The following is a 17,160-nucleotide window of genomic DNA, read 5'->3' as shown; positions in this document are numbered from 1 at the left end:
TCCTGATATTTAGATTTCACTCTTGAAGTTATCCCCGAACCAATTTGAAAATATTGAAGAGCTTCTTTTCAGTGGTTGCTGTTGTTTTTAAGTGAGAATTTAGATATGTTTGTCTTAATCTACATCAATCTTATTTGCGTTGTGCGACCCTGGAGAGGACCGGCGAAGTCATTTGTTTGACTTATTTCTACATTTTATATGTATTTTCGTACCATTGTATTTTATTTTTGGTTTATTGACGGGAACCCATCCCTTTTTTGATTTTAAAGATTGTTCACCGTCTCTTCCTTTCGGAAAAAAAAAAAAAAAAAAAAAAATTCTTGTAAACCCTTGATTTATTTAAAAAGTAACTAACTAAAATAAAATAAATTTTTGTCTCAAATTTAACTAAAGTTTGAAGAACTCACTAGGATAATGCTAGGTTGGGCTTCAATGGATCAATATTCTCTAAATTTTTTAATATATATTATTACTTTAAGATTTTAAATTTTAAATTTTAATTAAATATTTAAGATATTGTAATAAAATATAGTAATAAATATATTGAGATGGGTGCTGGTGAGAGACAGTTGTGATGACTTGCGGGAGTGGGGTTTTGCGCCATTGAGGCTTTATCTTGGCTTTCACCGTCAATGCTCGCTGCTTTTCCATTTTCTTTTTCTTTGTTCTCACACTGAGTTACCGAGTTGAGCCCGTTGACTCGCTCTTTATTGGCTTCGTTAACGTTAACGTTAACAAGTCGTTAAGTCAGACAGATCACCTGACGTGACGTTTCTTTGGTTTTTTTTGACATTGATGGAGAGACTTCATGAACCGACATGTGGGTGATGTTTGTGAATTGTGACAAAGCAACGGGTATCCCTTGTGATTGGAAAATAAGAAATATGTTACAAATTATTATTTTAATTATTAGATTTATAGACTCACGTAGGTCATATACTGTTGTTACTGTACATAATAATTGATGAACAATATAGAATCGAAAAGAAAAAAATTAAGAAAGAGAGAGTTAAGACACAAATTTAACGTGGTTCGACAATTTGCCTACATCCACAAAAAGGTGACTGTATTTTTCTCTTCATAATTCGGGATTACATCATAACATATATATAGGAAAAATCATAAACTCTACTTGTACGGACATATTAAGAAAATTTCTAAAATACTTCATTTCGCTTTGTGAACATCGCTATCGCGACGTTCACTCTACTCCTGTCTACCTGGCCTTCCACTAATATTAATATGAGCTACTAGTTTCAACATATACAAATTTATTGATAGATTTATTTCTTCATTAAATAAAAATGATTGAAATAATAAATTTTATCATTTTAGGAAAATAATATGTTGGTATCTTACAAGATAGGAAAAAGCGGATCCTAATCCCCTTAAAATGAACAAGTATTTTCTGTAAAAGGTTAAGAAATAACTTTAAATTAATGTTTAAAGATAAAAACAATGAGTTTTTGGCTTGAAAACACGCGGTGACTCAGGAAAAAGACCTTTTTAGAATGGGATCTTATGTTTAAATTGTGAGTGTCTGAAACCCCTAGGGCAGAGAGGGAATAACATGTGGCGCATTCCATGAAAATGGGGTTAGTCCAATTGTTAGTCTTAGACTTAATGTCAGGTCAAGCATTTACCATCCTCTCCTTCGATTGGAGAGAGGAGGGTAAATGCTAAAGTAATATATTCTTTTAAGCTTATTGTTTACTCTCCTCTCTTTCGATTGGTTTAAAACTAATAAAATAATAATATTTAATTAAAGTAGAGAAATATATAAAAAAAAATTGATATTTGACTCATTTTAAAAGTGGCCCTCTAAATTTGATAAAGAAAATTTTTCTCCTCAAATTTAACTTTTATTTGAGGAGTCTATTATGAATGCTTTCTTAGTCATCGGTGTTGTAATATTTGTTACAAACATTTATTTTTCAGTCATTTGAAAATGTTTTATAATTTGATAATATCTTCACGAGTTTTTATGAGAAATAAAAATCATCTTTAACCATTTTTTTTTTTATAACCGTTTGTATTTATTACTTGATTATGAGATATAACTTTTATGATCGTTTGTATTTATTACTTGGTTATGCGATATAAGTTTTTATGACCATTTGTATTTATTACTTGGTTATGAGATATAAGTTTTATGACCATTTGTATTTATTACTTGATTATGAGTTATTAAATAAAAAATAGTTTTAATTGATTTTTACCGTTTTGACCGTTAGTCTTTAACAAGTTTTATTGTAGTTTGATCATTTAATTATTAACAAATGTTTTACCATTTTTTTGGTATTATGACCATTTAGTCATTAATTATATAAAGAAAGAAAAATCCCCAATCCTATGGAAGAGTGAGTTTTCAACAAGATAGAAAGAAAGGCAAACTCATTTTTTTTTTTTTTATAAAAGAGTTTTGTCCTATTTTAGTAGATCAATTGCATAGAATTCTATTCTATTCAATTTTTATTTTCTCTTTGCGGTTTTTTATCAAGAAGATTAAAGGGTAATTCTACTAGTCTTCATTATTGGAAGTGTGTCATTAACGAAGGTAGACGCTATAGTCTAATTCTGGGAGGTTGGGTGTCAAATAATCCGATTGCACCGAGTTATACACTTCGGGAGGCACGAATCAACCTTTAAGGACAACGCTCTTGCGTGATTCTATAGCATTGTGAGATCTTTTCATACTCTACTTTTTATCTCTTGTATTTTATTTATTTTATTGTTAATTTTCATATTGTAATTATTTTATATAAATGGGAATTTGTGCACTATCCAAAATTATTTTCAACAATCTTAAAGGTCGATTCGTGATGGTTGCACAAATATTTTGGTTATGACTATAACAACAGTATTTAAACTTGTGAAAAGTCAAATACTATAAAAGTTTGTGGTATACAATTCGCATACGAGAACGATGAAATCAATTCTTGAGTGAAAATATTTTGTTATGAAAAAAATCTGATAATTGATTTGTTTATCAAAAAAAGAGCTTAATCTCATGTATATGTATTGAAAGTGAAAATATTTTAATTGAAAGAATTTTCGATTATTTGAACTCAAATTTATGTTAATTTAATTTGTTTGTCAAATAATCTTTTATTGTTGAGTTATTATTCTTACAATAAAAAGAGTTAAGCCTTTTTATGAATTTTTAGAACTTAACACTTTTTTGTTATGTTGCGCTAAGCTTGGCTGGAAAACATCCATGTAAATTAATAATAACAACGGTGAGTGGTTACTCATTTTGTGATGGAGAAAATACATAGGTATGGTTAATTGTGTGTAGAGAATACTACTTTTCTAAAGATTTTTGCAGGTAGGCACATAGTAAGAGGAAGAGATGTGGTGCGTGTATTGAATCAATCGGTTCTCACGGCACCTAATTGGTGTGCGGTAACGACAATCTATTAAAATCAAATTTCAATGGTAATAATAATAATTATTATTTTCAGTGACATCGTTAATATAATTACCTACATGTCACATGTTGACGATCTCGCACACGCTCTGAAACGAGCGTGTAGTTGACCTTTGTCGTCTGGAGCTACAGAATCACAGATATAACGATAAATTCTTACTAAAATATATATATATATATATATATAAACGCGCATAAATATATACGATTCCACTGTTAACTGTGACAAGCTGGCTGGTAAACACTTCTCTTCCCAAAACCAGAAAAAAAATTCTATTTTTTCTTCCAAATTTTGATCTTGAGAATGAATTTGAGTACCAACAAGCAGCTACAGATCCACCGTCCACAGCTCTCGGAGCTCCACTCTCAAAATCTCTCTGGTACACGAAAACTCCAGCACCCAATTTGGCCGCGAAATCGCTCACCACCCTCGTCGCCAACTCTGTCTTTCTCGCGGTCTCTGGGGTTTCCATTTCGCTCTGGCTCGGATTTCCCACGTGGGGTTTGATGTTATTTTCGTTTTCTTAATTTTTGATTTTTGTGTTTTATGTATTTGGATGTTTTAGTGTGCATATTGTTTCAATGACAGATTGGAGTACAAGGCTGTTGGTCAGCAGCTGTGTACCTGATAAGTTTTCCGGTACTCCGGAACCGGTTCCGGGCCCAAATGGTGAATCCGGGTCAGCTCAGGTGTGTACAATTTTAATTTTTAAAGTGTTATATGGGTTGTGTACTTGTGTTTAAAGAAAGGCTGTGCATTGGAGCCTTGATCTTGGTGTTCAAATAGTGAAATGTACCTTTACATTGTGTATGTCATTATGTGTGTGTGTGCGTATAGGTTACATTCAACTTATATCTGGTTTAATTTTTTTCATTAATTTTATGTTGTTTAGTAACTTTTAAACAAATTAATATCTTGACAATTCCACGGTTAGATGCACACCAAAGTTCATGTCAATTGCATAAATTCAAGTACTTTGTGTATTTTTGAACTACCAAAAAAAAATTTGAATATGTTTGATAATCTTGATATTTGTGGAGCATAAATATTATAGGGAGCATGTACTCCGTAACTCCAATGAGGGTTTGTCAAAATACTCATCTCATGAAAAGTTTCTGAAGGGTCTAATTGACCAGAGGTGTACTATCAATTAGATTAATATTTTGGGTTACACATTCTGTTCACTCAACATGCACACCAAATTTCATATGAATGACGTATCTTTTACTATTTAATCCATATGCTCATTATCTTTTGTATATTTTTAAAATGTGAAAAGACTGAAATGTGAATATTTTATAGATGAGATAACTCATAATATCCCTTCTTTTTCATGTTCTGCTAGTACAAAGGATATAGGGAGAAAATGTAATCCAATGGTAAAATTGAATTCTTGGGTAGCTATTTGATAGATATGCGGTTTGGGGTTTTTACAATTTGGATTTCAGGGAAAGATAAGAACATAAATCAGGTATGAGTCAAATTGATATAGGACAGATTAGAGAGAATATAATGTTGGACAAGAACGGTAATGCCAAATATGTTGTAGGAAAGCAGCACAAGGAATTTTTATTTAATGGCACTGACTGTTGTAGCACCGCAAATGCACCACAGAATATTGTAATACCACGAACAATGTTGCAATTATTGTAGCAGATTGTTTTTTGATAGTTTTGGTTCCTATCTAATGGTGGGACTTTTGATTTTCCTTAAAGCAAAAAGAAGGAGAAGATAACCTAGATATCACATATCAAATCAGAGAATTTCTCTCAAACACTTTGCGGAGTTTATTGTTTTATCTTTTGATTAGAAGACGTTGACGCTTCTGATTATTGTTACCAAGTCTTCAACTACGTTACGTCGACTTTGGCAAGACAAATATAAGTGCTGCTGCTCCTTTCCACCTTCTAAGTTGACAAAGGCCAGACTAATAGTTTTCTTCTTTGGGTTAAGAGATGGTTGAAGCAAGTCAAATAATGAATCAGAGCCATCATGCTTTTCAATTTTAGCCATCCTCTTTTTAGCAACCTTAAGTTTCGTTATTCAAATGAGGACCTGCATGAGGTGAACTTAGAACATGCTCAATCCTATCCTGATTATACCTCTATTGGTTGGTTGACTGTTTTTCCATACAGTGGATTGCTACAATTTTGTCAATTATGAATGTATTAAATAGACGCATACATGTAACATAAGGATATTTGGTTTGTGAAACAAGGGAATATATGACTTTTTACCCTTTAGCCTGATATAGACAACTCACTTGCAGAGTTATTTCATGCCATATTGATCACACTGCTGCATGTCTTGTTTCAGGTGCCTAAGCAAAAGGACTCTTCTATAGTGAAAATATTGAGGGAATCAAATTCCCTTTTGCCTCATGTAGTCCTTGGTAGTACGCTGTTGGCTCTTGTCTACCCACCTTATTTTACATGATTTACCACCAGGTGACTGAACACTCTTTAGATGAATTGGTTGGTCAATGTGTGCCTGATTACGTAAAAAGTTGCATCAAAGAGCAACCTCAAGGAAAAATGATGAGCCATTTGCATATTGATCTTCTTTACCGTCTAAAATGTGGAGAAAGCAGGAGTTAATTTCTCTAAGGTTATGAGTCATCGACAAATGCATCAAAAATTATATATAAGAATTTATCTACTTGAATTACTTTTCTAAAGTAGGATAAGTTTCGCAGTCTTTATCTATGGAACATGAAAAAGATACATCATTATTTTTGCTATGTTACTTTTGTGAAACCAGTGAGGGATAGGAGTTAATTTTGGCTTAGTTCATAATGTTGATTTCTAACAAAAACTGAAAAGGAAAAGATTTACAATGTTTATCCAAAGCTTATGCTCATAATTCATGTTTTTTTTTTAAAATTTTTTTTTTTCTATTTCTAGGTACTATGCACCGGCATTGGCGTTTTTAATGTTCGCAGTTGGGGTCAATTCCAGAGAAAATGATTTCCTTGAAGCATTCAAGAGACCAGCAGCTATTTTTGCTGGTTATGTTGGCCAATTCATTGTGAAGCCTCTCCTTGGATATCTTTTTGGCACAATCTCAGCTACACTATTTGGTCTACCACCTTCCATAGGTAAGTATTCTCTCTCTCTATATATATATATATATTGTTCTTTCTTTTTTGATAGCTATTATCAATCTCACCTTCAAAAACCTGCCGACACTGGGTTAACATTTTCTTAATCTATGTAACAGGTGCTGGGATTATGTTGGTATCTTGTGTTAGTGGGGCCCAGCTCTCAAACTACGCTACTTTTCTCACAGACCAACTAATGGCCCCTCTAAGCATTATCATGACATCATTGTCTACTGCTACTGCAGTATTCATCACACCATTGTTATCACTTGCTCATTGGAAAGAGACTGCCTGTTGATGGAATGATGTCTAGCGTTACGCAGATAGTAGTTGTGCCCATTGCTGCAGGCTTGCTATTGAATCGGTGATATAACAACTCCATATAACTTGATAACATATTGAACTCTTTTAGTGGTCCCTACCTGTCTCTTATATTTGTGCCTACAGGTTCTTTCCCCTGATCTGTGATGCTATTCGGCCAATTTTGCCTCCACTATCAGTAATAGCTCTCTGTGTTGGAGCACCACTTGCCCTTAACATTGATTCTGTTTTATCTCCTTTTGGAGTGACAATTTTGTTGCTCGTTATTGCATTTCATTTTTCTGCATTTGTAGCTGGTTATTTCTTTTCTGGTCTAGCCTTCCATAAGGCAACAGATGTGAAAGCTCTGCAAAGAGCACTATCCTATGAGACAGGTCCCACCGTTTAGCCATTAACAGCATTGTAATACTCTGCATCTGCATCTGCAAAAGAACACTATCCTATAATGTTTTTGCTTTTGCAGGAATGCAAAGTAGTCTTCTTGCCCTTGCACTTGCAAATAGGTTCTTCCAAGATCCACTTGTGGGTGTGCCTCCAGCAATCTCAGTAAGTTCATGCCATCGCTTTTGTATCAAATTTCTCCTATTTTTTTCCTCCAAAAAACGAAATTCAGTTAAATCATCTCTTTCTTACTGCGAGAAGCAGGGTTTTTTTTCCCCTGATATGAATAAGATTAAATCAACTCCTCCCAATATAGTAATTCCATCCTGTATAGTTTGATTGTCATGGATTCACTCTCACTCTGGTTTTCCTATCTAGAATAACCGTTGCTTGCTGTTTTTTTATTTACTGGATATACGTTTACAGCCAATATAGAATCATATCACATATCAAATGATAAGAAAATCGGGCAGATAATTTACAGAATTTGGCCAAATTATATTCGAAGTTCTCTCTCTCTCTTAGGACAAGTGGTGATTTAATCCATAGGTCCATGAGTTCGAACCTTTAACTCTATCAATTACTCATCCTCCGTTTCAATTAAATATTTTATGTGTTGGGTCCCACCTATTAAAAAGGAGTTTGAGCCCAAACGTAAGGGGGAGTGTTAAGGTATTAATAAAATAATTTTATTTATCTCTTCCTATAAGATTAAACTTTTGGGGTAAGTGGTGATTTATCCGAAGATGATGCCTTCTTACTCCAATTGTTAGAATGTTACCATACGTGTGCTGGAATATTTTCTCTCGCATTTTGTTTTTGAATAAGGCTGCATCTGGGGTTGCACAATAGTCGATCTTGTATAATTTTGAGTAATATCCATAATGTTTCTATATGATTTGCAGACTGTAATAATGTCTTTGATGGGCTTCACTCTTGTAATGGTTTGGGCTAAGAGGAAAGAATAAGTCTGATTTGAAACAGCACTACAAGTCTTGATATGCTGTGACTTTGTCCATCCATTATATCTTGAGGTGAATGGGGCAATGCAGAAGATGTCATTGACCACTTGAAGATGGGACCTTCAGGTAGCCGTTTTAGGTGTCATTCTTACATCATCTCTTGTAAAGAATGAATGGCTTCCTTTCGTTTCAATTTTTCCTTCAAAGATGATATAAAAAGTTGCAAATTTAAGAGGATCTTGGAAGGAATCGATTGTGGCATATATAAAAAGCCTCTGCCACTGCTTATGTATACACAACTATGTCTATTTAATTATTATGCAGGTACCAGAACATCTAACATGACCTAATTGATTTTCATGTTAAATTGTAAGAGTTATTTGAAATTCTAATAATGGACAAAACATTTAGAGACTGGTCTATAAAATAATTCACTCCCTCAAAATTATTCTGTAAATTTTTGTTTTTTGGATAAACAAAGTATTGAATTAAAAGAAACAAAATACAAAGAAAGAGACCATCAGCAAGGACCCACAAGAAAGAAACACACAACAAACCAAATAACAAAGCAATACAGACAGCCCAGCTGAGCGTTCAATGAGGTTCAAGGACAAGATAGCAAAATAAAGAATAAAGAACAAAAGCCCAACTTCATCAAAAGATTAAAGGCCAAGATGCTCCACATGAAACCCGTTCTCACATATACAACACTCTACCATCCCCGTTCACTTCGTTTCCACATACAATCAGGGAAGTAAGGTCTTGGAGGATGAACACTAAAGTTACATTGAGGACATTCTAGTGCCACATCATCAAAACGTTCTCTACAAGCATCGCATCTAGAGTCTCCAGTCTTTTGAACAAAAGTGAGAGGATGCTCATGATATTCACTTTTGTAAGTACTTCCAATCGTAATGCATGGATAGTTCCCAATAATACATTCGGGGTGAGCTGGAAAGTCACATTTTTCACAGTAATAGAACCAGTGGTTTGGGTCTCTTTCCCCTTCACAAATTAGGCAATAATATTCTCTAGAATCTTCTTTAGTAACGTAGGTGAGCTTGAGGAGATGTGTATCATATTTATGCCTCACTACCAGTGGAAGATTTGCACATCTGAATCCCAAGGTGAAATCGCAATTGGTGCATACAAATACATACTTCTTGTTATCCTTAGGACAAGCTTTGCATGTCCTATTAGAATGGGGAGGAAGGAAAAGGTTGTGCTGATGACCTTCGTGTTGAAGGGTTTTTGGAATTGAACCGCATTGAGAGTCAAAGGTTTTGCCACACCAATACTCGTCACATTTGTAGGTGAAGCCGCGCTGATGACGAGAACAAATAGAACAAAAGAACACTCCACTCTTGGTAGGTGCCCATGGGAGGAGGGTGAGCGTGTGAAAGTTGTCAAGTCGGTGTTGCTCAATTGTTGTGGGAAGTTTAGTACATTGAATATGAAGAAAGAAATTGCAATGCTCACAGCTGTAAAACGGGGCTGAAGTTATGAATTCCATACACCCGTTACAAACCTTATCATCCTTGACCTCATCATTGTAGAGGAATAATTTATGTTGTTGATGACTGAAATGGTTGATCTCCTTAGGGTGAGGCCCTTCGTCCTTTGCATGATTGAGCGCCTTGATCCTATGAGTTGTATATCTAACGGATTTATTAAGCACCAACCCACTAGTTGCAGGCGACTCTCCATACATATCTATAAAATGTCTAAGGCATTCCGTGTGTAAAATATAATTACATTCATGACAATAGTAAGCTGCATACTCTGTATTTACCTTGTTATGACAGATTCTGCAGAAGAACATGTCGTCACGCTTCTTAATTTCATGAGGAGAATAGATGAGACTGAGAAAGTGATTGTGTAGGTTAATTTTGACTGTGCGTGGAATTTTAGCGCACCTATAGTGAACCAAGAGTTTGCAGATGTTGCACACTTTGTAGGTGAGGTTTGTGATTTCCTCTCCACAAGCTTCACAATTGAACTGGATCTTCTTCCAAATGGGGAAGAATTCGTGTTGGTGACAGTCATTAGGATTAATTGGCAATCGGTGATTAGCACATTCAATGTCGAGTTGGAATCCGCAAAAACGACAACTGTAAAAGAAAGATTTCTCGTGAGATCTACAACAAGCATCACAACAATTTCCATCAGGGTCTCGGAGAAAAAGGTTATGTTTTGGGTGCAAAGGGTGGTATATCTTCAAAGATAGTTGGGTGCATGATTTGTGAATGACGAAGTTGCATTTGGAGACGGGGCATTTGTAGGCGGGACCCAATAGTGGTTCGTCGCAAAAGGAGCAAACAACTTCATTTTCCAGCTTTTCTGTGAAGTCCAAGCAATGATTGTTTACGGATGAGTAGATATGAACGGGGCGGTTAAGACATTCGACACAGTTGTAGAGGGAACCCCATATTGGTTTGTTGCAGTACAAGCAAAGAACTTTCTTCTCACCGTCTTTTTTCAGCTCTTCTTTGTAGATCAAGTGGTGCGCTAAAGTGTAACTGCCAAGTCTGCCATGACGACAGTTCTCCATCTCTCTCAAGAGAGCGATCGAAGATCTCTCACACAATCAAATTCGCTGTCTCGAAGCACACAACCGATCGAGAGGGAGAGGGAGAGGTGGTTAGAATTAATTGGAGATTATGCGAGATGAGACAATTAATTAGTCACATTTATTGATGAAATTACAAAAACAATCCATACTTTATCGTATACAAAAGTTTGGGAGAAAGGTAAATGATAAGAGTTAAACTGTAGTCAGGAGGCGGCGTAAAAAGCCCTCCTTTACAGCATCCAATAAGACAAGTGATGCAAAGCAGGTAGACAAAGAAGAACAAAAAAGAAAGATGCAAATGACAGTTCAAGGCGAGGATTCGAATCTTTGAATTTTTCAGTGTTTGCTTGAGGGGGAGGGATTGTTTAAAGTATCTTAATTAGTGGAGTAAGATAATTAATTGATTAATTATGATTATAAAATGAAGGATTAGTTTAAACATTTGAAGTGTATTTATGCATATGTATGCATGAGATGACATTTAATTCGTTGATTATATATATACAAAATTTGGCTTATTACCAAAAAAAAAAAAAAAAAAATTCCAATGTTTGCATAAGGAATAATTAAGCATCTAGTAGTGTCATCTGAGCAGTAACATTCTTCATAAATGACAACTTTGCATTTTGTGAATTGGAAGCCCCATTAAAGATGTATCAAATTATTCAAACTTAAGAGGCGAGCAAGGTTGACTTGGCTTGCACTCACCCAATACTGATATGCTTAGAAAAGTTGACTTGGGCTCATGAAAAATACCATAATAAGATTCTTAGTATTTCTCTTAATTAATGTTGTTACTGTAACGATATTCTTCTGATGAACACCTTTTCTTTTTGTTGGAGGGTAGACAAAAAAAAAAATTCCAAGTGTAAATCTAAAGAAAAAGCAAAAGCAAGCTTAGAATTGTTGGTGCACACAAAGAATCAAATCTTAGTTTGAGTGTAAAGTATATGTGGAATCATATTCATGGTATGTTGAAGCAAGTCTTTGATTGATTGGGTGAAGAAGAGGATCATGTGCCTCCTTTTAAACTTGATTGAACTTTTCGTATGTGACCTTCGTGGACTCTACGCCTCTGTTGGGCTTCTTTGACTATAATTGGAAAGAGGGGCTAATCTGGGCCTACTTGGCGTCCGACCCACCTGGTGAACTTCTTAGAATATTGGGTCATTGTTGAGTCTCTTGTTGGTGAGTGGTGGCCCATCATTTGATAGCCGGAGAGGGGCATTTCGGGCCTTTTAGATCATAATATTTGCTAAAGAAATCATCTCATATATATTTACACAAACTTAAAACCATTCTTAACTTAAACTCAAACATTACAACCCAATTTATGTTTTGACACTTGAATTTTCCAACACAAAAAATAAAACGTAACAATAATAATGATTATTTTATTCTTACATGCGAATTTCTGAAGGAGGTTTGGGAGTTGTCATCTTCTTGGGCATTGAATATTGAACCCAACAAATCAACAATTTCATATTTAATGGGTAGTGTCAATATTTTTATTTGCTCACCAAGAATAGATGTCATTGAAATGCGTGATAAGTGTTGCGTAAATTTGTAAATTGAGGTGGCAGTCTACGTCTCACTATTATGTTAGTCACAATTAAATTTAAGGGTTAAATGCAGTTTTGGTACTTGTGATTAGGACCAAAATTAAATAGCTGCCTTGGTTTTAAATTTTTTACAAATAGTACTTGTCGTTAGGCGAAATACCAATGGGATACTTTCGTCTAGGTTTCATCCAACTATAGCATAAAAAATTCAAGACGTCTCAGCGCTATTTAAGTCATTTGCTTCCGATGTCTTATGAATGGGTGTCGATTAATGCCCATGATGTGTGGTTGAGGGCAGGCAACTCAAGCATCCTCTAGATTTTCTACCTAGGTAAGGGAAAATTTTAGGGGTTAGGAGGTGGGGCATTTTACCCGTATGGACCCTCCTCTCTCCACCCCCTATACACACTCACTCTCTTTGATGTGGCTTTTGAAATCATAATTGGATTAAAATTTAATAGTAATTCATCTCAAGTCTAATAATAATTTTAAAAGTCATTTAAGAAAGTGTGTATAGCATTACTCTTAATATATTGTGTTTTGAGTAACTGTAATATGCTTACTTGATATGATTAAGAACGCATTTTAATAATGTATTTTAAATAATGTAATAGGTATATTATTGATTTTGGAAAATCTTTGAAAAATTGAATTTAGGACAAAATGTTTCTTTATGAACAATAGGGTTTTCTTCTCACTTTTCTTGTTTTATAAAATCTTGGGGGAAACTACAGTAAATTTTCTGTGAAAGTTTCACTTCAATTGCAATGTCCCATCCAAACACTAATAAAAGTAAATTGCAATTGACTCTCCAAACTCTTAGCTTCTTTCACTTAACCTCATTCGTTGGGGTATTTTTGTTAACTTAATTGGACAGCAAACATATGAAATGTTTATTATTATACCCTTGATGAGATGTGTAAAAATACCAAAATGCCCCTAATAAAATTTATGAAAATATATAAACCCCCATAAAATTAGATATAAGCATAGAGAAATTAGACAAGGTCAAGTATCCTTTAAAGTCTTTACAGAATTGAGAAATAAATATGGTATATCAGAATTGACAAATCTTCATATGGTAGGCATAGTGGAGAGATATCAGTTCCTAGCACAACAGATGCCATTTCCATGATTCGTCCAACAATCTGATAGAATATATAATTTGAATCCATTCGATCAGTTAAGGAGAAAAAACAGTAACCTGTTTTTAAGACCGTATTCAAAGCATCCAAAAACAAAATATGGTGGTTTGAAATGTATGTCGGACAAACTTATAAGCAATTCATGTTTGGTAAAAGAAACAACAACATAGATCCCCGGAAGGAGTGCATTTTGAGTCTAACTTAGAATGCAAATCAGTCCTCATGGTTTCATCTATTTGCAATTAGCTCCTTGAAGTATTAAAATTGGTTGAATGCCCCATTTGATAGGAAAAAAACACAAATAGATCGTTGCATCTAACTTCCATCAATTTTTTTTTTTTTTCTTACGGAAATCGTCGAGTGTCATGTCAACACCAATCATATTGTGACACGTGTCACCCATAATAAAAAATAAAAAAAATAATTTACGTTGGAATAAAAAGACACGTATTTAGTTAACTAGTAAAATCCAAAATTGGAAGATGTTGTTTAATTAACAATGTTTATAGATATATTTTAATGGTTTTGATTTACAAGTAATTTCACCAACCTATAAAGTGGTAGGAGAATCCAAAAAGTCACGGTCTTTATGTGACGTTCCTGGACGTAGTAGATGGAACCATAGAACGGTGCAGTGGGGAGGACCTGAACCTGTTTGCTTAAGGGGATTCCTTGCTGGTGGTCCAAGCTTTGAAGGAGGTGGGCCCAAATTGGAGGCCATATGGTCAGATTCTCGACGATGCTCGAGAGATCCTACGTACGCTAAGGAGCTGGATAGTCCATCATGCATGTGAAGATGGATGCGAATTCTGAAGCCCATAATCTTGCAAAAGGTGCACCCGCTCATTTTTCAGATCGAATTTGGATAGAGGAAACTTCTAGTTGTATTTATAACATTGCCACCTTAGAACAAGTTGCTCTTTCTATTTAGAGCTTCAGAGCCGCTCTAGATGATTTTCTATTTTATGAAAGGAATGAAGATTGATCTTTTCAAAATTTCACCAACCTATAAGAAAGTGGGTGAGACGCACCATCATTAATGTTAGCCTGGACTCTGAAGTACTAATAATCGCCGACTTTGGCAAGGCAAATATAACCGTTGATACTAATTTCCACCTTCTAAGTTGACAAAGGCCAGGCTAGCTAGTAGTTTTCTTCTTTAGGTCAAGAGATGACTAAAGCAACTCAAATAATGAATGGGAGGAGCCATCCTCTTTTCAGGAGACTTAAAAGTTATAGCTATTCACTATTAGTGGGGTGATTCAGTAGCATCAAGAAATTTTTTAAGAAATTTGGCACCTATTAGGGCGTGAATTCGAATCTCGCGAACTAGGGTTAGGTTATGGCTTAGTCGAATTTTAGGGAGCACTTGCGATTTTTATCATCTAAGCCCTTTCCGTGCGGCTCTCGGACATATGCTACTATAATCACATCCACGTAGAATAGTTATATTTAGTCTCTACCATCTACCCTTATAATTAGAAAAAAAGATACAATTATTCAAATGAATTAGAGCCATGGTACGTGTTAGTGTTTTTGTTTACGTTTTATGTATGAAGTTTCACTAGTTTGCTTGATATAGACAACTCACTTGCAGAGTTATTTCAGGCCATATTGATCACACTGCTGCATCCGGTGTTGCACAATGGTTTATCTTGTATAATTTTGAGATTTGATTTTATTAATTTTTTTATTTTGACTTTTAAGAAAGAAAAAAAAAGGCGGTATTTTAATTAGGAAGAAATAAATAAACTTTTCTATATATTTTAGCATCTGATGATGCTGATAGAGGGGCTTTTTGTTGTTGTCAAAAGTTAGTAAATTGACGTATTTAAGAGTTACAATTGAAAGTTCGGAGGCTCAAATGAAAAAAGAGCGATAGTTTAAGGAGCTTAAGTATACTTTTTCCAAAAATCTTTGTGTGATTTAATTGTATGCTTTCTGGGATTTGGTAACGATCACTGTGGCAAGTTACACAAACTCAACAGGATTAATTGGAGAACAATGGATGGCAACAATCCCTCCCTTCCCCCACCCCCACCACCCCCACCCCCCCAAAGAAAAAAGAAAAGAAAATGGCAACATTCTTCTCAAAAGTTTCTCCTAGAGAAAAGAGACAATCCATTCCCATCAGAGACACTCGCAATTGGTATTTGAACAGTGGGATGTTCAAATACCCCTGATCCTAATATAAATAAATAGAGATAGGGATTTGATCCGCGAGAGCTCCTTTCTCCCTTGGGAGGATGCATTGTTGTTTACTATCATTAAGTTGCATTTTATTATCTTTCCAAATTGTAGGTGATGCTTGTTTCTTTTGTAGATTCATTATTTATGATTGATAGTTGATTTGTGCAGGTACGCCTGTTAGGTGGAGCATTTTGTGCGTGCACATAGCATTTCTTTTATAACTCTGATTCTCTTGAGGTAAGAAGGTTGCATATTCTTGAGTCTCTTGTTGATCTATAAGAGCTGCTTTCTCCCTTGAGCGGTTACTTCGTTGTTTACTATCGTTAAGTTTGCATTATTTTCTTTCTCCAAATTGTAAGTGATGCTTGTCTCTTTTATAGATTTGTTAAAAATATGATAAATAATTGATTGGTTCAGGAAACCCTGCTTGTTGGAGCATTCACATGGAATTTCTTTATATTTTTTTTCCAAGTACATTTTATAACTCTGAGTCGCTTGGCATTTATTATGTATATAATTTTTTGAGGAACATGTTGTTGAATTGTTTTTATGCAAAATTTTGGTTGTATTGAAGAACAAGTCAGCATTGAAATCTTAGCTCTGTTATACAAATCATCAGAAGATAGCTCCAAGAATATCTGAAAGTTTCTGTACCTGCATACCTATATATGTGCCTTAATAAACCTTTTTCCCTGTCTTCTGCCTCCCTGTTGGATAGGTAATATTATTCTTCTTTATAATTTTTAAGAGAAGAAGGACCAGTTTATAGAACTACTAATAGTAGTTTATCTTCTGTGATGTGTGCAGGAAATTGGAACAACTTGCTGGAAGCTGGAATCTTCCTTATTTATGATGAAGATGTTGGAAGGAGTGTGAAGAGTCTGATGCCGGATAGATCTTGTGGATAATGTGTATTGTAAATAAGTAGCAGTTAAAGAAGTTAAGTGTAATTAATTAAAAAAAAAAAAAAAAAACTCCCGTTATTTGGTGCTATCGAAAAAGTTCCAACTGGACCTATATAGAGCTTTTTTCTTGCTTGATTAAAATTAAGAATAAAAAATGGAAAAGAAAAGGAAAGAACACTATCCTATAATGTTTTTGCTTTTGCAGGAATGCAAAGTAGTCTTCTTGCCCTTGCACTTGCGAATAGGTTCTTCCAACATCCACTTGTCAAGGATTTCACACTCACCCTCGTTTTCCTATCTAGAATAACCTTTGCTTGCTGTTGTTCTACTTAATTACTGGATATACGTTTACAGCCAATATAGAATCATATCATATATCAAATGAAAAGAAAATCAGGCAGATGATTTACATAATTTGTTCTCTCTCTTCCCTTTTTGGGACAAGTAGTTATTTAACATGCACTAGAGTCACCGTTCATGAGTTTGAACGTCACAGCTATAATGGATGAAAGGTATAGGCATTGTATTTAGGGTTAAATACTTTTTTGCCATTTTGGTTTAACAACTTTATTTTTCGTCTCTTGAATTTAA

The 17,160-nt window shown here is 34.6% G+C and overlaps 2 protein-coding genes across 2 annotated transcripts; one reads left to right on the top strand and one right to left on the bottom strand.

Annotated features, from left to right (window-relative positions):
* Window positions 1–3,678: 3,678 nt before the first annotated feature.
* On the top strand, window positions 3,679–8,540 carry LOC132173396 (putative sodium/metabolite cotransporter BASS5, chloroplastic). Its single transcript, XM_088514777.1, is given in 9 exon segments — window positions 3,679–3,927; window positions 4,020–4,120; window positions 5,748–5,878; window positions 6,335–6,528; window positions 6,651–6,798; window positions 6,800–6,895; window positions 6,979–7,226; window positions 7,316–7,398; window positions 8,139–8,540. Coding segments are annotated over 6 exon segments (804 nt in total). The 5' UTR covers window positions 3,679–3,927; window positions 4,020–4,120; window positions 5,748–5,878; window positions 6,335–6,362; the 3' UTR covers window positions 8,202–8,540.
* A 367-nt stretch (window positions 8,541–8,907) lies between these two features.
* Window positions 8,908–10,746, bottom strand: LOC148586751 (uncharacterized). The gene has a single exon (XM_088514307.1). It carries the CDS (start codon window positions 10,744–10,746, stop codon window positions 8,908–8,910), a length of 1,839 nt encoding a protein of 612 aa, XP_088370433.1.
* Window positions 10,747–17,160: the final 6,414 nt, after the last annotated feature.

The sequence above is a fragment of the Corylus avellana genome, chromosome 3 (genome assembly GCF_965113065.1).
Source record: "Corylus avellana chromosome 3, dhCorAvel1.hap1.2, whole genome shotgun sequence".
Taxonomy (NCBI): Eukaryota; Viridiplantae; Streptophyta; class Magnoliopsida; order Fagales; family Betulaceae; genus Corylus; species Corylus avellana.
This window is presented reverse-complemented; position numbering and strand designations above follow the sequence as displayed.

Excerpts from the sequence above, each read along its gene's own strand:
- LOC148586751 (XM_088514307.1), bottom strand. The coding sequence starts at position 10,746 with ATGGAGAACTGTCGTCATGGCAGACTTGGCAGTTACACTTTAGCGCAC.